The 23893-nt window shown below is 35.5% G+C and overlaps 1 protein-coding gene across 15 annotated transcripts in view; it reads right to left on the reverse strand.

Moving 5' to 3' along the window:
* The window catches only part of mtd (TLD domain-containing protein mustard), a 189309-nt gene that overhangs the window by 60987 nt on the left and 104429 nt on the right, over positions 1-23893 (reverse strand). For 10 of the 15 annotated variants that reach the window (XM_087348699.1, XM_087348697.1, XM_087348694.1 and 7 more), the window contains 9 exons: positions 22040-22134; positions 19883-20138; positions 19138-19343; positions 18729-18919; positions 16280-17324; positions 15502-15641; positions 14245-14487; positions 10132-10277; positions 827-989 (listed from right to left, as the gene is read on the reverse strand). In XM_087348699.1, coding sequence (XP_087204825.1) covers positions 827-989; positions 10132-10277; positions 14245-14487; positions 15502-15641; positions 16280-17324; positions 18729-18919; positions 19138-19343; positions 19883-20138; positions 22040-22134 — 2485 coding nt within the window. Of the gene's footprint in view, positions 1-826; positions 990-5879; positions 5895-10131; positions 10278-14244; positions 14488-15501; positions 15642-16279; positions 17325-18728; positions 18920-19137; positions 19344-19882; positions 20139-22039; positions 22135-23893 lie in introns of those variants that run through there. The other 5 variants (XM_087348710.1, XM_087348711.1, XM_087348698.1 and 2 more) reach the window with 2 other exon arrangements.

Below are 23893 nucleotides of genomic sequence, written 5' to 3' on the forward strand. Positions count from 1 at the left end.
AAGGAAGGGTGAGCCTCCAGCGCCTCAAATCTGGAACCCCTTGACTAACGGAGATAACACCGACAGAAAAATCAGCAGGTCTGTAGGCTTACATGGCAGCCCCATCAACAGACTTAGGGCGCTATAGACCAATCTTCCGTCTGCCAAAAGGTTTTACTATTACAGAATCCGAAGCAACAAGTAACCCAGACGGACTTTCTACAATGATCTTAAGCATGTCCTGGAACGAAGTCAAAGCTGTAGCAAGGAACAGAGTCCATTATAAGAAAGTTGTGAATGCCCTATGCTCCAACCTGGGGCTCTAGGATATATATATATATATATATATATATATATATATATATATATACACACACACACATACATACACACAGTACTTTTAATTTGCATTTCCTTATACTGAACATAAATTTGGCATGTAGTAGACAGAAATACACTTCCAGTCCTGACACAAATGTGTGCTACTTCTGAAAACCAGCTGCTTGATAAAAACATTTGTACAGCATAAAATTCTTTCTGCTTCCATTATATCATGTGCTTTACTGCACAATAAGATCTGACATGAAATTCATTTCTTTTGGTCAGGTCATAACTATGTCATAAAACATTTACACATTCTGCAATTCATCATATGGTCATACAGAAACCACTTCAAGCCATTTTTTAAATTAAAAGGAGAAAAAGGGAAAAAAACAACAAGAGATATATGCAGAAAGAAAAAGAAAACTGCCACATGCACAAGCAGCTGACATAGTTTTAAACTATGCTATCAAGCACCTGCACTAAGCTACCAAGCTGGAAAAAATAACATATGAATACACCTAACCTGTTACGTGGAACACTAAACCAAAATTCCGGCCTCATCTTCTTTTTTCCATATGACATAATAGGTGTTGACTTCGGAATCTTCTTGTTTATTGGCTTGCCCATACGTAGTCTTAAATACAGAGGAGGGTCCTCACATGATCTAGCAGGTCTTGGGATCAATTCTGTTAACATAATGAAAGAATAATGCGTCGCTGCATAACTCAGGATAACCCACAATGAAATGGCAGCATAAGTGTAAGAGTAGAATTATACTGTGTTAGAGCTGAACAGAAGGATCTGAATGGCATTATGCTAACATAATCTTGAAGCACAAATTAAGAAATTTCAATACACAGTTAAATAATACTTATGACAGTTCCAATGTGCAATGGGAGCTAATTGTCAGAATGTATGTTATACTATTACATATAATCTGTATAACAACATTGGAAAGATGCATTCTCTGAAAAACACTGACATTCGAAAGATGTTCTTCATGCCACAATGTGTTGTAGGTCACTGTTTCACTAATGTGGTCCAAGATCACTGTCGCATCTTATGCCACACTTAAACTAGTGTGATCCAGGCCACTGTTGCACAATAATGTCTACCAGATGAGTTCTTCATCTTTTCTTTTCACTAATGTGATCTGAGGTCCCAGTGTTGCACAATGTGAAAACTTGGACCCACTGTATGATCTGAAGCTTTCACAGCGACAAAATATAATGAATCCTTCTGGGCTACCAGCCATGTCAGGTGGTTGAAAGGCGAAAACACCTGACATGGCTGGTAGCCCAAGAAGAATTCATTACACTTGGACCCACTGTTCTGCAACAATGGGTTCCAACAGTAAACAGTGGGACCTCCTGTTCAATTGTTCTGAAAAAAGTGACAGGCCATACTAGAGCATGAGGAACACCTAACAAAAATCCAGAATTTCACCCAAATCAACTGTACATAATGGACAACATGAAGTAGCAAATTATGAATATAGATTATTATACTGGGAGGTAAGGTGTGAGTTTCAATTCACTGTGAATTGCGGCCAGAATATTTTATGGTTCAAGGGACTAATAAATTTCATTATTAAATCTAACATTCTGTTTACAGATTTCATAATGTAAATAGTGTACATCAACTGAAAAATTATCAACCTATCAACAAACTGTTTACAGTTAATGTTAACTGTCCACTCTTCAACCACATGCAGAAATTATTTGAAAAGGTCAATTGAAGATCACACTGAACCTTTCAGCATCCCAAAATTCATTCTAATTTTTATACATATTATGAGTCAACTATAAAATGTGTGCTCTAAGATATATAATATGAGGAAATTAGTGATCAGTGCATTCTAAAATAGAATCACTCAACCCTAAATTAACTGTAAATAAGGGAAAAGAGCATAAAAATCCCCACATTCAGAATGCAAGGCAAGTAACATAAGTAATAACTAGTAGTGAATTGAATGCCAACGTCTACCGCTGCACAACTGTCGATTAAATTGTTTCCTGCTATGATAAAGACAGGATAAGGATGGATTGAAAAATGTAAGTAATATGTTAATATTGCCTACTAAAATACTGCTAACACTAGCACACAGGAATATGGGAATTCAGAACCAGAATGCCTAAGTTAAATTGTTGCTTTATGTTACATCCGTATTATGGAATACACAAGATAATGATGTCCAATACCAGGACACAGAAAACCTTACCAGGAGATAGTGACTGTCAAATGTTTCATTTCTATGATTTGACAAAACAACTAGAGTAAAAATAATTGGAATTTGATCACAGATGAGTGTCGAAAGATAAGAGTGAATACATGATTTATACTTAAAACATATGAAGAGCATTTGCAAATCATTAAATATAAATAAATGGCCCATATGTAGCATATTTCTATGTTCCACCTGAATGAGAATTTTAAGGAGAAGACAACTATCACTTGATATTCTTAATGTGTGCATCTTTAAATTTGTTTAATGTACACTTGTGTTGTTAAACAGCTTTTGTTTAAAATGTTCTACACACTATACCGAAGCATGTTCCATTCTCACACTATGGTGAGAAAACATATATTACAAATTTATGACAAATACAATAATAATAACTGCTCTCTTTAAAGACGGTTCTTGCATAGCAAGCCTTTGTAGAAGTAATAAGTAGAAGGATTCAGGATATAAGACCTGTAGTACATTCACATGGTTTTTGTGTAAACCTAAGAAATCCTCTGAACTGGGCACTCATGAAGACAATGTTCATAAAGATTTCAATACGTTAATTACAGGGATTACAAGTTACTTGTAGAAACAACTCTTGTGGAATAGATGGGAAGAGCAAATATTTTGGAAATAACTTGCTTGTACAAAAATCTTTAACACTTCTCACACCTTCATTATCATTCATTTAATACAAACTGAGGTTTTAATCTTACTCTCAGTAAGATGACTAAAGTGTAAAAATTATGCAGCTACAATAAAGAGAATGATATGAACTGACAAGTATACAAGAGAGATCTATTTTAATTTTTTAAGCAGCACTATCAACTAGTACAATATTTGTGAAATAAATATAGTGTCTGGATGTCTACTGATACAGAAAATGTACACAATACCTGTATGGTGTAAAGATGTGTAACCATTAAAAAATCTGAATAAACGAATGTGCAAATAGTTGTCAAATGAGTATGTTACATGAATAAAAACAAAGCATGCAATACTTGGAGGAAAGCTGATACTAGGGGGCAAACCCCAAAACTCATTCATCCTCCACATGCTCCATATTGGCTAACATAGACACACCAGACATGCAAACAAAGGCCTGGAGGAAAGATGCAGTTCATTAGTGTAACTGTTACTGATTTAAGAAAGGTTTAATGCCTGCAAATAAAGTATTTTATTTTTAGTTTACGATAAATATGGCAACATCAAACATAATAAACCAGCAACCATACCGAGTAGAAACTAAAAAATGACATGCAGACTTCTTTATATATTCTTGGTATATTTAAGGACACTTTCAATTGCTCTGATTATACAAAAATGATTACTATGCATAAATAAATATTATTATTCCAATATATTTACTTTAACATACACTGCAAAAGGCTCCCAATTATACCATTATTGTTTCCAAGCAAAATTTTCCTGAGATAATCACCACTGCTGTTTCATTCACAAATTCAGTCTAAGATCTATCTACATATACTACAAAGCATGCAGAAACAAAGCTAAACATTAAATTTTAGAACACCACAGATAAAACATTTTAAATTTTCCTCTTAAACTTCACTACATTATTCACTTCACTTCAAATGGCACCATACATATAAAAGTGAAAGACAAACAAATTTTATAAAAGGTAAATAGTATATCACAATATATTCATGAGAAATACATAATCAAGTAAGGCCTGAATTCATGAAGACATGAAGATGACTGTCTTCTGAGATGTGCCATGTAGTCTAGTAGAAACTAAATGAAGTTCAGAGGTGCTTATTGCCTTTATCATCCCAGAAGACAGTCAGTCACCTACATACTCACTGCCATGCAAACTTGAAATCTCACCTTCATAAAAACACAGTTCCACTCCTTTAGTAGAAATAAAGTAAAGAGGTTCATTCAGTCACAGTATTAGTACTGAAAAGAGCTGCATATAAAATTTGTAGGTATGCCTACAATCTACTATTATACCAAACTTGAAGTGTCAACTTCATCGATTATTGTCAAAGTCAAAAGGTGAATCTGTACTTAACCAGTCACCATGCAGTCGGGAAAACTTTCCTGGCCTTGCTGAATCCTAAGAGCCACTAATGGGGATTCCCTACCATTCTGCATATCCTCCAGCCCTGCCTTTTCAGTATTAACTCTCATGAGGAAAATGACCCTGGATAACCTTAATTTCCGTGAGTCAGTTTGCTGTCACCAGAGTGGGGAGGTGGCAAAGTGAAATGTCTGCTCTGAAAAGCTCATCAAAATCATTTTCTGGCAGAGCCATAATCATTCTGCAGGCTGCGTACTTTAAATCTGTCTTATGATAAAGCATGTCTATCTGCTGAAAATTCATAGATTCACATTGTTGAAATATTTATTAACATATTCTATGTGAATTTGTTCCCTGTATCATCCCCATGAGAGGATTCCAGCAGCAACAATCAGCAACAGAGGAAATATTATTTCTTAATGATTAATTCATGTGTCAATGGGCCCTGCATAAATACTCAACCTGTCTTACAATACAGTAACATATACAGCATCTTCATACCAGATCTTTGTTTACTGCATAAACAAAAGCTATTTTTTTGTGACACATGAATTCCATTAACACATTAATGCAACGCATTCAGGCACATTAAAAAATTTAACATACAAGGCAAAAAGCAGACAATGCAAACACACACATAATTGTCAATTTCAATAGTGTGGTCAGGCATGCATACAGAACATTGTTTAAAAGAAAAATAATATTTTGTTAATATTATCAGTAACTAATATAGCCAGGCACTTTCAGGCAATGTGCCACAAAGATCATATATGTGTATCTTTGCCCTACATGTGGGCATACCTCAAGTTCATGATCACTTCCTTCCACTGCGATAATTAAGAAACAAACAGTCAAATCTATGACAGGAAGAAATTTGCTAGTCAAACAAGAAAAATTAGTGCTGCTTCACCAGGCTGCACTAAACAAGGAAAAGAGTGAATGCATGTATCACTGAATGTGGTGGCCATTTCAAACACTTAAAATTAAATAACATTTTTTGACAAACAGAACATGTGTCAAGAATGGGTTTTGTCACTTTTCAATACTCTGTACTTCGCATATTTAACAAATTCTAAACAGATGTAGTGGTACACCACATTACACAAATAAATGTACATATGAAATGAATCTGTAAGTCATAATGTCATGATTATGCATACAGCCAAAAATGTAATTATCTGTTACTCTTCATAACAGAAGTGCAAATACAGGAAGCAAACATGAACTTGTGATGTTAACATCACCAGTCAAACAAGCAGCACAATCACACTGACAAACAAACAATAATGAGGTGTGAACACCTACCCAGATCTTCAAGTAGAGGAAAATTGGGTGCATGGACTACAATGAAAACAAAGAAATTAATAAAAAAAGATAAAAGAAAGAAATAATCAAACTATTAGTTTCTTTTGAAAATTCTGAACATTAATTAAATAATACACAAATGAAAACTGTATTATGTTTTCTGGCAGAATGTGTCTGAATAACTGACAAAAGCTTCTAGTGTGCCACGGATGTGGTAGTCCTCTGCCGGCAGTCAGTGACTAATTATTTTAAAATAATGCAGATGTTTGCCATGACTTACTCAGTGCCTAAATGCTTATGTATATGCTATCAGTCAGGCTTCATAGGATTTCTTCTCAATATTTAAGACTCCAAATTCATGAGTGAACTAATAATAAGCACATGAAGAGAGAAAATCCCAGACAGGATAGCACCAAAACAATGAAAATCTTTTCACATTATTAACTTTTCATGGAATATATTATGCACGCTCACTCTCATAAACTGACTGAAAAACTAATATATTCATATTTGTGAATAAAAGGTAATCACATCTGTATATTTGTATCACTAATTACAGTGCAGCCATGAAATGTAATATTAGCAAATTTTTAATAACTAATATTATTTAATTAATAAAAATTAATTTAAACATATTAAAGAATTTTTGCAGTGTACAGTGAAATTTCATTATTAAATATTTCAATGACATTTAAAAAGTATTTGTTATTCCCTGTCGGACCTGTTATAGTTACACAATGCAATGCCCTTTCTTCTGTCTAGGGTACTTTAATGGCCGTACTGGCTTCATGATCCTTTTTAAAGAATCTTCTTAAATCTAGCTTCTTACTTTGCCCCATATATTTCTAATTCCATACTGTCTTAAGCTACCCATTTTGATCCAATTTGTATACATGGAACATACTTCTACTTACTCCTGGATGTAGTAATTTCTTCAACTATATTTATTATTCACCTTTAAGTTTCACATGTACTTCTGTATTTACTTTTTTGTCTCATCATAAGAGACATAAAATTACTTCTTTCTGCAGCTTCTATTATTCTTTTGTTTATGATCATGACTCACTATCACAACCATAATTACAACCAAAATAACCATCATCATCATCATCCTGTCAGTTATTAGGATGTGTGGCCTGTTACAGTTTCATTCCATCTCTTAAGTGGTGTTCCGAAACTTCTCTTCCCACTACTCTTATATGGTATAATATGTTTTGGTATTTCGGTATCGAAATTCTATACTAAGAATTTAAACAATATCTTGAATAATTTAAAATATGTTTTCCTGGGCATTAAACCAAACTGTTTGTAAATTAATTTCTGTGCCTCTTATTTCCAAACTTCTCTTATCATCAGGACTTACTATATTCCTTAAACATTTAAATTCACCTACTCTTTTATTGGTTTATTACCAAGCAATGCTTTGCACCTAACTAATTAAGTAACTGCATCCCACTAAATGTTTTTTTTGTATTCACATAAAATCATTTCATTATTTATTTAAGTAAATAAATATTTATTTGTCATGTTTCTGCAAACAATACCTAACCATCAGCATACAATAAATGTGCTACATTTTTTAACAAATAGTTTAATTCCTACTTTATTCATTCTCTTGTTACCACCTCCATCTTTAATTACTGCCTATCTAACCAACCAATGTCTGTTCAATTAACCGATGAACTATCTAAATAAACAAATACAGTAACCTACTTCTTACAAAAGTAAGTAAAAGACATTTTTGATATCTGTGCAACATTAGCATGTGATATTGAATCCATATCAAGAATACACTGAGGTAATAAAACAAAGAGCGAAGTCCCAATCCAGTGATGCTATAAAGCCAAATAAATCTTCTGGGGAAAAAATGTCAACTCAGGTTTTTTGTAATTTTTCATCATGGATTCACAGGGACACATAAGTACAATGAGTGCTACTTTCAACTACACTCTATTGCACACATTTTCTCACAAATACACCACCACTAATTATGTCCATCTATGAAACTAAACTAGCTGTTAAGACTAAAAATTGAACTATAACTAGCAATTTATGACATTTATTACACGAGTGAAGCAGCCAGAGTATGAAGCCCCACTCATCTCCATCTAGTGCACAGGTTAAGAGTGCATGGACCTACACTTTCACTCTACCATATATTTCCATACCAAGGTGCTTAATTAAGCAGAGGGAAAACATTTACCTTATCTGTACAAGGCAGTTATGTTACAAATTCCAATACTTTACTCTGAAATAAGTATTTAAAGGTACAAAAAGGCAAAAATAGAAATTATCAACTGCCAATTAGGCAGAAGTATTTAAAGGTGCAAAAGTATAAATTATCATTCAACTGGGGCACTATACAATGATTAAATTTAAATCATATGTAAATAAGTTATACATATACATCTCTTTATGAACAAATGAAGAATTTTCCTGAATGTCTGAGGTATAATTATTATAAACTAATCATATCACAGACTCTTAATAATAACAAATGTCATGCCCCTTTTCTGCTCCAAACTGCAGTAAAGTGTATTGTTTCAGTAAATAAAGTCACAAAAAACAGTACTACAATATGGAATACTGTAAACCAAAAACAGCCAACTCATAATAGACCTACTATTTATCTTACCCTTATACAAACCCAGATATTATAGACTTCATAGATACATGAGCTGTATTCGAACAATGTTGCAAAACCAAGGGGGGAAAGAACTTTAACCCACGAAAATCTACATCTTAAGCTCATGGGAAACAACTTGAAAATATCTAGACCATGTTGCAGAGGATACTAACACAACAGAAATGCAAAACCAGACATTCTAAAACTTTAATATCCACATTCCTCTTTCAACACATAAAAGTTAAAGGATTCACATTGGTATACATAAAGTTTAAGCTGGAATAGCTATGATAAAGAATTAAACTACATGCTAAATGACCAAAGCTCAACATAACAGGGGCAGGAATCTCTTCTCACCACCATGTCCAGACTGGCTCTGTTGCCAACTCAGCCTCCTAACCAAAGGAGTCACCTGTGTTCTTTCTATAGGGGAATGTGGCTAAACATGTTATGCAACCACTCATCACAAACTAGTGATGAAGTGAAGTAAGCGTACACATGGAACTTTACCTCCACACCTCCTATATTCCTTCAAGGTATGGTGCTTTGATACAGGGAGTATATTGCATGTTTATTGCTAGTCAGCATAACCAACAACCACTAATGTTACTGTAATATCGGAAAATATTTAATTTTTGGCGCATAATTTCTTACAAGTAACCACCAGTCTAATAATAATTTCTATGATGCCTGTTAGTTTTGTAAGTCTGTAGCTTTAAAACAACATAATAGATATAAAGCTTATTTACTGCAAAGAACAAAAAAAGATTGCATAATCTACCTCTGTCCAAAAAATGTGCCCTATAAAATAAGAAATGCACTGAGCAAATAACAGCAATGATGGGTAGCCAGAAGCCAATCTGACTACACCAAACCCATTGCGCAACATTTTTGAGAGATAGCAAGTTAGAAAGACAATCTCAAGTCTCTTACTCCTATTTCATTTGAAATGAAAAATCTTGAGGTATCCAAGATATCAAACACAATAATTTGGAATAAAAGATTGAATCAATATTTTTATAAAACATTTAGAATGAAACACAATTTAGTTTTTGTTCAATACTACTATTATCGTGTCGGTATTTCTTGGGGGGGGGGGGGGGGGGGGGGGGCACGCCTCAATATAGCCATGATCAAATAGCAATTTTAAAATGCGTTATAAGAATGAAACCTTAGAATTTACTCTTACAACTTCTGCCAATAGAAAAGCACTGTAACCATGCAAAGTAATGATCTATATATTATTTTTAAGATGGTGAAACACTGTACTCACAAAAGTAACACCTGAAAGTTATTTATATGAACTTTGCATGTTAAAATTTAGTGACATAACAATGTAAAAAAAACCTTGGATGATTATTGTGAAAAATTAGGAAACCAGGTATTTTTAAGAGAGTGGCTTATTTCTTATGAAGTCATCCCACTTTCTGGAATTTTTTATTTATTTTTTAGGTTTCATAATGGTTTAATTCGAATGTGATATGACATTTAAAGCATCTTCACTTTCTAAACACACTATTACACAAATTGAAAATGTAACAGAAAAGATCAACATTACATCTCACAAAAGAGTGGTGATGCATTGTACACCAGCCAGCTAACAAAACAGTGCTTGCAAGTACTTACTGTCAAAAGAGACAAACAGCTCTGGCATATCATCAACTGACACCATACTACGGTAGTCCAACTTTGGAGCAGCTGGCTGCTGAGAGCGGGTGTCAGAATATGATGAGGAGGAATGTGGCCTGATGAATGTACCTACTGAAGAACGCCTGTAGGAAAAAAAAGAGCATAAGAATGGCTTCTGAAAATGGAAGCAACTGTAAATACTGTAATAACACAAATTTTTCACGCAGACTATCAATACGTGACAAATTATCCATGGAGTTTAAGTGTTTGCTATTAAATTCTTCAAAGTATAAGGAAATTGTGTACCTTGAAATATTTCATTTTAAAGTTCCTTGCCTTTCTCATTGCTCCTCTTTACTCTTAGGAAATTTTGGTAGCTCTATGAAGATAAATTGAAAATCTTTTAAGTGAAGCTCGTTGGTTTCCTTACCTCTATTTTACAGTTAAAAGAAGTAAGTACTTTTTATTTTATATCTTAATAATTGCATCACATTTCTTATATACAACACTGCAAATGGGCCTGCTTACATCACAATACATATGAGTAAGGAGAAATACTTCTTGAGCCCACACAGTAAACACAGCACAAACTTAGTAAATATCTGTATGCAATTAGAAATTTGTCCAATAAAGAAACTTTATTAAGTTTTCATATACTTGACCAAATAATGATAAGTGCTTATGTTCACATATTGGTCATACTGAGGGTCTGTGGTTTTACTCAGTCCCTCCCAACAAATGCTGAGTTAGTACCTTTAATTAGGCCAAGATTGCATCTTCCATATCCTTACAATTCATCATTCATTCATTAATCATTCTACTGTTCAGCACTATACAGTCCGAGAAACTGACAGCAGTGTTAAATATATCACAAATAAAACAGTTTACCCAGTAACTGTGGGGTATGGGTAGGGTAAGACTGAGATTTCAATATCAATCCAATTCTTCACTTATTTGTTTGTCAAATTTTTATCTGAATCATACACATAGTGTTTCTTTGTTCATATGCAAAGTTAGACATGCATGAAGGGTACAATTAAATTATGAACAAGTTCTATAACATAAAATTACCTGCATTTATAAATAAGGAAACAAACATTTGTTTTTAATATTCACAATTTAAATCATCTTATGTAATGGAACCTGTATTTTTGATAAAAACAATTTGATGTAAGACAATGATTTCTGTAAATATTTCAGGATGGTGAGAATATCTCTCTCATGCAGTTATATATAAGAACTATCATTTCTGAAAATATGCACATGTCAGGTATTTATAGTATCTTGTACTAAACTCTGAAACTTCCTTATATAATAATCTTATGCATTTTTGAACACAAATTTTTTTAAAGTGCTCATTCCAACTTCAAAGTCAACTAATACAAAACAAAAACAAATTCATTCAAATGTAACTGTAAACAAACTACTCAAATTTGTTACATATCCTTTGAGGGAAGTATTTAATTTTTCATTCTTATGACATATTTGACTGTCATAACAGTCCAAACATACTACTAACACAGAATCCTGAACACCCAGCTCATGTAACTTTTGATGTCATGCATCTGATGTCTACTCTTCAAGTGAAAAATGTTAAACAACAACAATAATATATACAGTATCAAGTGTAATCTGAAAAAAATATGTTTCACTGTACTTAACCATGATCAATAGAAATTATGCAACATTTGACTGGCTACATTTTTTAACGAACCTCAAAATCCTCACAATGTACATTTTCCTTCTCCTTTTACGTAATGCAGAATCTTGTACAATTTCTAAAAATACCTAGCACAGGTTTATCACCATTATAAAAGTAATATCAAGACAATTAAAATACTCAGATTATATTAATCCAACTGAAGAATGTGATATATTGACAGACTTTAAATGGAATGACAGTAAAAAAGATGAGCAGATGTTCAGTCAATTTTCCAAATAAAGAATAAAGAACTAGAAAAGTTGACCATAAACAGTTTTCCTCAGTGGTAATAAGAGTGCCTATAACAAAGCACCTAGTCTTCCAGCATTACATCATCAACAACAAAACATTACACAGAAAGAGAATTGAATGATGCCTTTTATTGCTATGGCAGTGCAAACAGTAAAATCACAGGATGAGAAAAGTGAAACAAAGGTAGTGTGACGGAAAAGAGGGAAAACTAGTTTTAAAAAAATTATAAGTTAAATAAAGAGTTTTTCTTCAGGCTCAAGACAATGCATATGAGAAAAATAAAGACTGAGACATTTTCACATTCACTGAAGCCAACACTTGGCAAATATACTACAAATAAAGTGGTTCACATTTTAACTACAAACATCAGCATCAAAGCTTGGACAAAAACCACTATTAGGGATACCATCCCAGAACATACTCCAAAGAACTGTACTTCAGTATAAGACCTAAAACTGTATGTACAGACAAATATCAAGCAAAAACTTTAGCAATAAGTATTAATTATAACCAAATGCCAGCACATATCAAAATTGTAAAGAGCTAATTATAAAAATCAGGTGGTAACATTTCAAAATGCTGCCAGCCTTCTTCTCAATAATATGTTGGAGGGCAAATATCTGGTATTGCAGAATTTCACATGTGACTACACAATTTATTCTTCAGAGGAAAAAGCACCACTGTTTAATTAACTGTCATGATTGTCTGCACTACCCTGGCAATAATCTGCAACCTTTCAAACACGAGAACTGTTTAGTGTAGTCAACAGTTTCCTGAAAAACTGCTGGAAAAGGTAACAGCCAAATGCAATAGAGTTTCCCTCTAACTTCACTACTAACCACTGACTGTCCAAACAGAATTCAGATACACTATCAAATACCTAGCAAGTATTGTAAATCAACATGATGTATTATTTTTATTGTTACCTAGGTCATGGTTGCACATGTTAAAGTTAAAATACCTCTAAAATTAAGTTTCTTATAAAAATACATTTTAGCATGTTCTGATTCAGGCATTATCATTTAACTAGTTAAGTACTAGTCTGCTGTTTTTCATATTACATACAATTCTTTCTGAATCAATAATTTGAATATATATTAAATTAATAAATCATTTTCATTCTTATCATGTTGACTAGGTAATGAGATTTTACCTTACAGGAATTGGGAATTTAAATCCTGTATTATAGGTCTGCTTGACTAGACTTAAATATCCCGGGTTTAATAGTTCATCAGTATGCTACTGTGATACACAGCCAGAGCTATTGCTTTATGAATTAAATGGTTACTAACAAACAAAACTGCAATGGGCATAGATGACTTCATCTTTATAGAAAAAAATTTATAATCTCTGACTATAACTGTGCAAAAGGGTTTTCCACACACACACACAAATCCAAATCAGATATCAACATTATGCTGTACCTGGAAGTTACACGATACAAATAAATAAAACGTTGAAACACCAATATCTTTCTATTCTAAAAACTGGCTGAGAGTTCCTACAAAGACTGTGTTTATCACCATGCACACCATTTAGTAGATCCTATTAACACCAAGTGATATTCAAACAGCACACAAAACAGCACAATTTGCATGTGAAACATAGAAAGCCAGGGGCTCCAATACTTGCAACAACTTCTGAATCCAGTGCAACTAAGTTTATTGATAGAACAAAATGAAACAATGGCTTTATTTGTAATTTACAGGTCAAACAACAAAAAATATATAACACCACTCTTAAGTCACGAGTATTAACTTCTACACAATTTTTGTACTATAAAATTGGAATTCTTTATAATTAAGTTCCTGATAACCAAGACTTTTTCATTACATGAAGGTCGCTGTTGTAGACGACTTTTCATACGCACAAGAACAGGCAATATAATCTGTTATTAGAAACTATTCTCCTGCCCATCACTTTCCGGTATCAGGCACAATAAACGTAGTTGTACTGCATACAGTGACTTGTGACAATAGTGGTCACAGAGTTTGTGATAAACATTCCCCATAATCTTCACATGTGACAAACAGCTTCACACATTTCGTACCAAAACTACAGCAAATCCAACCAATCAAAACTGACAGACACAGCAAATAGTTTGAATGTGAATGACTGCAAGCAAAATGGACATCAGACAGGTTTACAAGGCTTACCCCACACCACTCATAATGGCTCCAGCCGTGTCGGCAATGGAGAACCCGCCAACCCCTACCCCTGTTGCGGCAGCTGTAGTCCCTGGATTGTTCTTCATTTGTGGAGTATCAGGAACAGATTCAATATCTGGGGCAGGGGTTGGGGGTGGTGGCCCAGGGCCTGGGGACTTGCTACTCTCCTCACTGGGAGTCTTGGTCAGGAACAAACCCGTACTGAAGTCACTCACAAGGTTGATTGGTGAGCTGCAGGGTCATGGTGGGATTACAACAAGTAGGGCAATGATGGGGAAACAACAAAACTAGGAACTCACACTCTACCCAGTAACCAACAAACACAGTTACCACAACCCAAAATCTCATTACATATGTTACATAAGGATATCATAAAGAACCATCAAAGTCTTCAAATTGCAATAAATATTCCTAACAGAAGAAAAAAGAAGAAACATCATTAACAATAGTTCATGTTTTTCTTCAAAATTCGGCACAAATATCAGTGTCTTTACTTAATAAATGTCTTGCATAAATAATTATTTACAATTATAATTGTACTTAATGGCAGGCATAGAAAATCCACATATGGACAAGCGCAAGAAGATTATGATGTCTGCTGTACACACACATCACTAACATTTTGGGACTTAGAAAATGTCAGTGCTTGATTCTTGTTGCACAGAGTGAACTTTGACCAGAAAGGCAGTACTATTAAGACAAGGCAACATCAGTGAAAACCAATATTATGATAATGGAACAAGTTAGAAAGCGTACACATACTGTAAGAATTCTGGCATATTCACCAGAATCTGACCTTTGGCATTTGTGAATGACTGCAGAATTCCTTAGCTTAGGATTCCCCATGCAGGAATACCTCAACTTTTGACCTTTGTGAATGGCTGGAGAATTCCCCACCCAGTCACACCAAGCCAAAGAAATACATATAGGCCTTAGTTGTCTGTCACTGTTGCCTGATTTTGATCAAGAGAGTAAAGTGCTGACAAATTTTAGTACCGAATTTCATTAAAATCCATTCAGCCACTGTCTATTTGCTACATGTGTACAAAAAGATGAATAAACAATACAACTTTAACAGATGCTCTACAGGGATGCAAACATGCCCAAAAGGATATGGTTTTATCTGTATGTCATCTGACATTTCCAGACCTGATAAAGATGAAGGTTATCTTTTGGAATGAAACAATACATCAAGAAAGTCACACAATTTCATTAAACACATAATCTCTGAAGAGAGAGACTTACCTTGAGAACACCTTAGAAAACACTGAAGAGTGATGTTGACTATCAGCTGAGTTTGGTACTGATGATAAGGCTTCCTTCTCATCCTTCTCACTGGTTAAGCCTTCCATCCATGCTAATGGGTATGACAAACGTTTCAGCATCTATAAATATGGGGGAAAAATAAAATAAAATAAAAAGTAGAAAACCTTAAAAAAGACTTACTAGTGGTTATGGAACACTAGCTGTGCATCAGGAACATAATTTTTTCTTGTAGGTTTCAAATCAATCAGGAACAAAAATGACCAACTGGTCTATTAGAACAATTGTATAGTTGAAATTGTGATAGGAAGTTTTATTAGCAATTGACGAATTCACTTGCACAAAGCAGAACATAAATTCTAAAATTGTACAATAATCACAAAAAGCTACATCCATTGCCAAAGTGGAATGTAAAGAAAACTGTAAAAGTGTTCTACAAACAAGTAATGGAATAAAAACATAATTATGCTGCAATATTCAGCAGAATAATGCAACAGTGCACACCACAGAAAATTACACTCACGCTCTACAAAATGCAATTCTCATGCCTGTTTACATATTTTCCTAACTGCAATATCAGTAAGGAGCTCTTAACTTCCTGTACTTAAGTTATTCAAGTATATCTGATAGTCTAATATACACAACTATTCCAGTTGACTTCCTATTTATGTGAATAATGATATCATTTCACTAGTAATTGGAATAAGGAGACATCAACTGAAGAGCATTAATGTTCAGCCACAAGCACAATTTATCTTACCTTATTTTTACGGCTCTCGGGCTTCTCTGAATCATCCAACTTCTGTCCAGATTCTACAGCTCCTTCTTTTCCATCACTAGCGCAAGTGCCTTCTCCGCTACTCTCAGCATTCGAGTCCAGGCTAAATGACACTGAAGATGTCTTCTTCCTATTATAAGCATCACCACTCTGTATTCCTATAGTATCTATGACAGACGTCAGCTCGGCAACAGTCTTAGGCGGAATCCAATCATTTGTGGATGCATTAATGATGTCTGCATCTGAAAACAACTTCTTTGTCTGAGGTAAAACAGGATCAGGTTCTATTTGACTAGGTAGGACATGAGACCCAGCACCTATAGAATCTAACACACTGGCATCTCTAATGTCAATTCCAGAATCATGACAGCTAAGTTTCACTAGCTGTCCTTGTCTGTCAGTCTCATCACTTCCTGCAACATTTTCACCAACAACAGCGTTTGAGTTGCTGCACGTTTCCTCAGAAGTTATTACGATATCATCATTCTCCTTGTCAACTGATGATCTATCAATACTTGGAATGGCCCAGTGATGATCTAGGCATGACCTCCTCCTTTCTTCAAGCGTATGAAACATATCCACAGGTGTCTTGTCATCTTCCACACTATATATCTTTTCCCCTTTTGCAAGCTTTGCATTTATTCCATCTGTCCCATCTGAGAGAGACTTCTGATGCTGGACAGAGGAACAAGACTCAAAGGACACTTGCCTGCTCCCCTCCTTCCGACTATCTGAAGCTTCGTTGTCCGATGAAGATAGAAGCATGAGGTTGGTTGGTGTAACTAGGTCACGCTCAAAAGCCTTAGGAAAGGCATCACCTTCACGACCACTGGCACCACATGAACAGACACTCTCATTTTCATCATCATTGTCAGAGGAAGAGCGTGCACGTGCCAATTCAGGAAACGTTTCATCTTTGACTAGTAAAGAGTCTTTGCCTGGAGAGTTTTGAGGGTTTTCCACTGCATGTGCTGATCTGTGGTGACTTCCATGAGCATGGTAAATCTCCGGTTTAGGAACATCAGACCTGCAATACCAACAATATTATTCAGTATATCTCCAAAACACCAAGAAATTTACAAATTGTACATAGAAAGTCTTTTTTACTACAGTTTTATTTTTCTTCCTACAACAAATAAATTTATACATAATTTTCTAGACATTCCCCACACAAAGTACAACAATTAAAAGGTCTTTGGAGAACACTGTAAATTCCAAAAGTGTTCTTCACATCACATAACACGCAATTACACCAGCAGGTTGCTTTGTTGATAACCATGGCTCAAAGGAACTGCAGACTAAATCACTCTTACCTGAAATGAATAACAACTGCAAAAATTGTATCCAAGTTTATTGCTGTAAGCCAACAGTGACCTCATTTTGTACTGTTGAAACAATTAGTTACGTTCCCACTGCTGTGACAATGTGTTCCGACAATGATTCTGTGTTATGCATATTACCTAGATCCTAGGAAAAACTTGGAAGGCAGACAAACATTAATAGGCCCATAACATCTTCTTCACTCACACTAGAGCATGAAGAATCTTCTAAGAAGACTGAAAGGTGTACTCTTTGGAGTATAATGAAATTTGTAAATGTTCTTATGACATAACAAGGATTATGGCATCAGAAGGGTGATTTATTGACAACTATGGCACAAAGGAACTCTGGACTCAAAAGGGCAACAATGCTATCCAAGGTCATGGTTGTGATGTACCAATTTGTCACAATTACCTCAGTTCCCATCATTGTCATCAGGTATTCCAACAATGTGACAGACTTTCGGGTTCATGCAAAATGCCTAATTCCTAGGTAAAATGAGATAGACACACACCCATAAGCTGTTCAATGTTCACACTAGATCACACAAAACACCCAAAAATGATAAAATTTCATTAAATACCTAAATTTGCATGTTCAAGAAATATTAACATTATCCCTAACCATAACAGGAGGAAGAGAAGGATGCTCCTCTCAGACCCATAATCGAGTTCTATCCTGTGTCCTGAAATTATTTCATAAACATTTTTAGGAAAGAGAAACCTCCCACACACATACAGATTAAAATGGAAGTTGTTTCTTCCTTTCTTACCTCTGACTGTCTTAAGTGAGACTATAAACATAACAGGCTACTTAACCTCAATAGTTTAGATTCTCAGAGCTAATGTTTTTATAAACAAAGAGATACAAAGTTATCATTGTTCTTAACACTAAAGTGAAGGTGAAAGTGAAGTGGAGGAGCATAAATAAATCTTTTTCAGTAAAGGTTTACAGCTGTGTAAAGACTTCAATGTTAAACTAAGTTATAAATGTAGCACAATTTACAGAATTACAAATACATTACATTGGGTGTCATATTATATTGCTTCCCCCATAGAAAAATGTTAAAATATTTAAATGAATAAAGAAATTTCAGCACTTTAGTATTTACCGTGGCAGATCAGATGTATGTCCCACTCTCATATGGGCAATATCATAATAGATGGCAGCATTAACAACAAACTCCATGGGAGCAATGACTCCATATGACTCTGGTCCATGTTCGATGACCAGAGGATCTGACACATTGGGGTCAAACATAACAGCATTAGGTGTGACTAGCAGTACACCTCCAACAACACCCTGTCAAGAGAGTTAAACAAAAGTACATGAGTTAGTTTTCAGGAGCTAAAACACTGCAGCTGAAAGGAAGGTGCAGCATTATTCAAAACAAATTCAACAGAACTATATATTACTTTAACCATACAAATTAAAACCTCCAAATATTAATTTATTACATACTTTTATGGATGAAAATCATTTAGAACTACTGTCCATCTGTAGTGGGAATGGCATCGTACCTGTCCATCAGTGATATGGCGAACATTTATTTTAAGAAATCTTTCACAGTTACGTTGCTCTGCCACTGATCGACGATCATCAGCTTCACTGCTAGGAGCAGCAGCACCAATATGTGATGCCAGGGGTGACAGTGGTGTTGTCACACGTTCAATATGTCCTGGCAACAGTGGTTTTGGGGACACTGGACGTAGGTTGTCTAGAATATCTGTAAGATGACAATAACTGCAATTAAACTGACATACCAGAATCAGCAATTTCATCATGCAATATCTCATCCCAATAATCTGAGCTGCATCTGCATTAACCAGACAGTGCACTGTGAAATGTGAGGACAGGAATCTTCCCTAGCTATACAAATATGTGTTTCTCTGAAGATTTTTGTCTTCTGGGTTGTTGCACAGTGTAGTCTGGTTGATGTTAACCAACGTTTCAGAGGTCATACTGCCTCCGTCATCAGGGCGATGAATGTGCCAATTGGATGGAGAGGGGTTAGGTTAATAGGAACCGGACAGTGCATGTAGTAGCCTGCATTCCTTCTAGGGATTAGGAGCTGGAATTCAAACAGTAGAGAGAACTGAGAGAACAAATATCCTAGCAATGATGAGACTGTATAAAAAGACGTCTGAAAATTAAATCTCTAGTTGCCAGATTTTGAAAGTACTTCACACAGAACACCACCATCAATGAATGGTGATATGAGCTGGATGAATGAACAGAAAACCATGGTGACAACCAAGTTCCCACCTTTCTCCTCAAGCAGTTCAGTGTCTCCCTCCAGTTGATGTGTGGCTGTAGGTGTAGAAACAACAGATCCTTCACCATCGTCTACACTGGTGCCAGGCCCCTCATCACCCTGAGCACTACCACCCTGCTTGTCTGGGACATACAGTACTTGACCTGGGAATATCAGTCGGGTAGTCAGTCGATTCAATTTAGTTAGCTCAGAAGGTGTCGTATCAAACCGGGCAGCTACTGATGTCAGGGTGTCAGATGCTTCAACCTACAAAGAAAATAACAGGTAAGATCATGAGTTACATTACAGCATCAACTGCACATGAATCCAAAAACAGAAAAAATACCTTATTATCTCTAGAGAACAATGAAAATTTGTACCTAAATATTTAATTTGAGTACATGAGTGAATGTGACAAGTTCTTTAACAAAATTAGCTGCAGTATATATTCTGCCAAAACAAATTCCTCCTAAGTAGACACAAGTGAAAGCTGGTGTGCTGGCACATTCAGACAATTAAATTAGTAGGATAATGGAGTTTTAAAACTTCTATATTAGGCTGCAAGCACAGTCTCTCATCTCTTAGTGTGACATTTTATTTCAAGTGGAAAACAGAACAAACCAACACTAAACAGTTGTAAACACTGGCATGGTAAATGGGGCTCATGTACACGAAATCCATATATTCATCCAGTAATTAACCTAAATCACGTCTTTGCTTTGTTTCCTGCTTACCTACATTAATTTCTTTTTTTATCTTCATTATTTAAATCTGGTAAAAGAATGGAAATTCCATTAGAATTTTAACAATCAATCAATAACAACATTTTGATGTGAATGATCCGAAACAAAGTAGAAACATCTATGGATGTGTAATATACAATTAATTACCTTAGGCGACAACTTTATTCAGGGTATGCAAGAAAAAGTCCAAATATTGAAGAGAATTTGAGTAATTCATTAAATACTTGAATTCCTTTTGTACTGTTCATAAAAATAGCTGGCAGACGCACGTCAAAATTGCTTATTAGAGCATGAAATTAAGGTTTTGGCATTGTGAAGACATCTTCAGGGGAATATGGAATAACTGACACTGTGCTACACAATGCGTACCACACCATGGCAAGAACCTCTTAATCAAACTGGCAGATGATACATGACCTCAATCAAAGCCTTGGACAGAATGGACCCAACAATAGGACTGAATGGAAGAGGAGAATTGAGGAGGCCATGGACTGAATACGGACCAGAGTGCCATAGAAGAAGAAGATGATGCATGGGACAGACAGGGATAGACACTTTCTGGCATATGCCCAAATTCAATGCTTTGCTGATCAGAAGAAGACACAAATGAGTTCCTGGCCTTTACATCAAAATTTGATGGCAGTGAATTTGGCAGTCCCTCCAAACTGAATACATCATCTTACAACTTACAGTAGGTAGCTTCTGGTCAAATGTAACATATTTTAATTCCCATGTTTCACTCACGCTATAGTGTCATTACATTAAACTATCTGAAAATATAATAACATGCAAATTAGCACTGTGATATGATTATCAGAACTGAGAGAATATTAACCCTCTCCAGAAACATACAGTATGGATTCCTTTAATATGTATCCGATTATGAAAACGATTAGTCCCTTCTCATAGTATTCAGTTCCAGACCCCTTATCCAGAAAGCCTGGTAACTAATACTTTTGGATTTTAAGAATTTTGAAATTTCACTTCTTCACAGGTCAGTTCTTTAGCATATTTCAACAAACCACTCTGGACTCTGATATGAGCCATTTCTTTTGCATTTCTCATTTCCTCTATGCATGCTACATTACTGTCCATGATTTGGGCAAAAGAATACTCAGTGGAGTACAAGTTACTTAGTTTGTTATTATGCAATTCTCTACATCTTCCTATTACCTTGTCTCTTTCAATTTCAAATCTTCCCTTCAGTGTCCTGCAAATAGAGCAGCCACTACAGTAAATTTTCTTTACGATTTAACTACAGACTCCTAAGTTAATGGGAGTATGACACAGCTGAGAAGCTGCACTTTTTAGCTGCATTTAAATTAAAGTCAATAACTCATACACAAACAAGGAACAAATTATGTAACGTGTTTCATTCAACATGGAAACTACTCTTACAGGCTTGAGGTCACCTCATTCTCTTACCGTGTAAGTGATGGTGTTGACTGGCGGAAGACTCCTAGCCATTTTCTTTTCGGTCAACGCCGCCACCTCTTTTCCACTGCTGCTGCCATCTGAGTCTGCAACAAGCAATGCACAAATCATAAACTCATCTTCGTTAAACAAAGAAAATTACATTTTCCCCACACATGGCACCTTGCCTTCAGTTTAACTTTTAAACCGTTTCCCCATAATTACTTTTAATCAATATACGTGTTGTCTGTTACTCAGACCTTAGCACTGTGGATATACGTTGTGGGGGAACATACAGGCCTTGTCAAGAATAATGCAGCTTTTTAACAAATACGGTTTGACTAATGGATTTGTGGTCACAGACTTGCAGCCATCAATGTGGCCCACACTGCCAGTCAAAGCCTTTCTCCTGCTTAAGCTCTAGAGCGCACGAGGTTTTTTCGCAGCACAGGTAAGAAAACAGCACCCTCAGATTCTTGCGGGCTGTAAGCACAGACGGTTAAATAAACGCCAGTGTTTGCGTTTTCTTCTCATTTGGGAGCTAGATTTTGTGGAGAAAGTTCTAAGCTGATAAGTCGAGGCATGGATTTTGTTGAGACGGTCGCTGTGTGCGCTTTGCTGCTAAGAGCAAAGGCAAAGCGTAGAATAAAATTTTAGGTACATCCACCTGCAAGTCAAAGATTGTTGAAAGGCCAGTTTCACAAGTTGTATGAAGACCTGAATATGTATCCAAAAAAATTCTTCAGATACTTTCTTTTTTGTCAAGTTGGCTCCAGTTTGGAAGTACAGCTTCGCAGACATCTACCCACAGTTTTTGTCACTGTACTCCGATACGCCCTTACTTTACAGTACCGGCCATTTCTCCTCGTCAGTTATATCATTATCAAAAATTTTGCTGTCAAGATCCATGATGCGTACAATCGCCACCAAGGTCGGGCAAACAATGGTCGCCGTGCGGCTGTTTCGCCGCTCGTGCGCGCACGCAGGTTGGGTTCTTCGAGTTCCATTGCCACCGCCAACCGCTGTGCGGCCACCGCACTTGCGCTCGCTTGCTATTGAAACAGTACATTCCATAAATGCGGTAAAAAAAAACCCGCTGCGGTCCAAATCGCTGGTGTACGCAAGCTCTAACAAATAGCAGGTATTCATTTGGACACAGAAAAGCAAAATGTCGAAAATTTGTCTTCCGCGGGGCAATTTAATAGGTAGTGGAGCCTGCAGAGTTGTGGTCAGTTTTGTTCTGACTAATAAAGACAAATAGATAACGAGGAACGTAATTTTTTTTCTTTTACTATTCGCATGATATTAGTGCGATTCCCAAACACTGCCTTCCAAAGCGCAGAATCAAATTCTGTGCTTCTCAACACCTGCAGGGAAAATTAATGTTTTCAATTCCTGTAAACCATGCATGTCAAACTCAAGGGCTAACACGGGCCAAATAAACAAGGTTTAAGTTTATGTGGGTCGCAAAAAAACAAAAACTTCAATTTTCATAGAAACATAGGTTTATTTCGAAAAGTATAGTATAAAAAAAAGAACAAGAACAACGATAAAATTAATGTTTTCTTCCTGACACTTGGCATCTCTTCTCTGCTACTATCTTTCCTACTTCGGGGGAAATCTTGTTCGCAGTGATTACTTTCAAAACTGACCCAAGGTGAATGTCAGTAATTCTGGATCTGACAGGAGACTTATTTCCTTTCATAATTGTAAATAACTGCTCACACCGATAAGTACTTCCAAACATGGAAATAATTTCATATGCGAATTTTCGAGTATTTTCAAACCTGGCAGGTAAATATTTGTAAAATCCAGGCATGCCAACTTCACTGAATTTTGCCTTCAAATTAAGTTACGAAATTTTTA

The sequence above is a fragment of the Zootermopsis nevadensis genome, unplaced genomic scaffold (genome assembly GCF_977971745.1).
Source record: "Zootermopsis nevadensis isolate Lab colony 2312 unplaced genomic scaffold, Znev_1.0 Znev_ptg000013l, whole genome shotgun sequence".
Lineage (NCBI taxonomy): Eukaryota > Metazoa > Arthropoda > Insecta > Blattodea > Termopsidae > Zootermopsis > Zootermopsis nevadensis.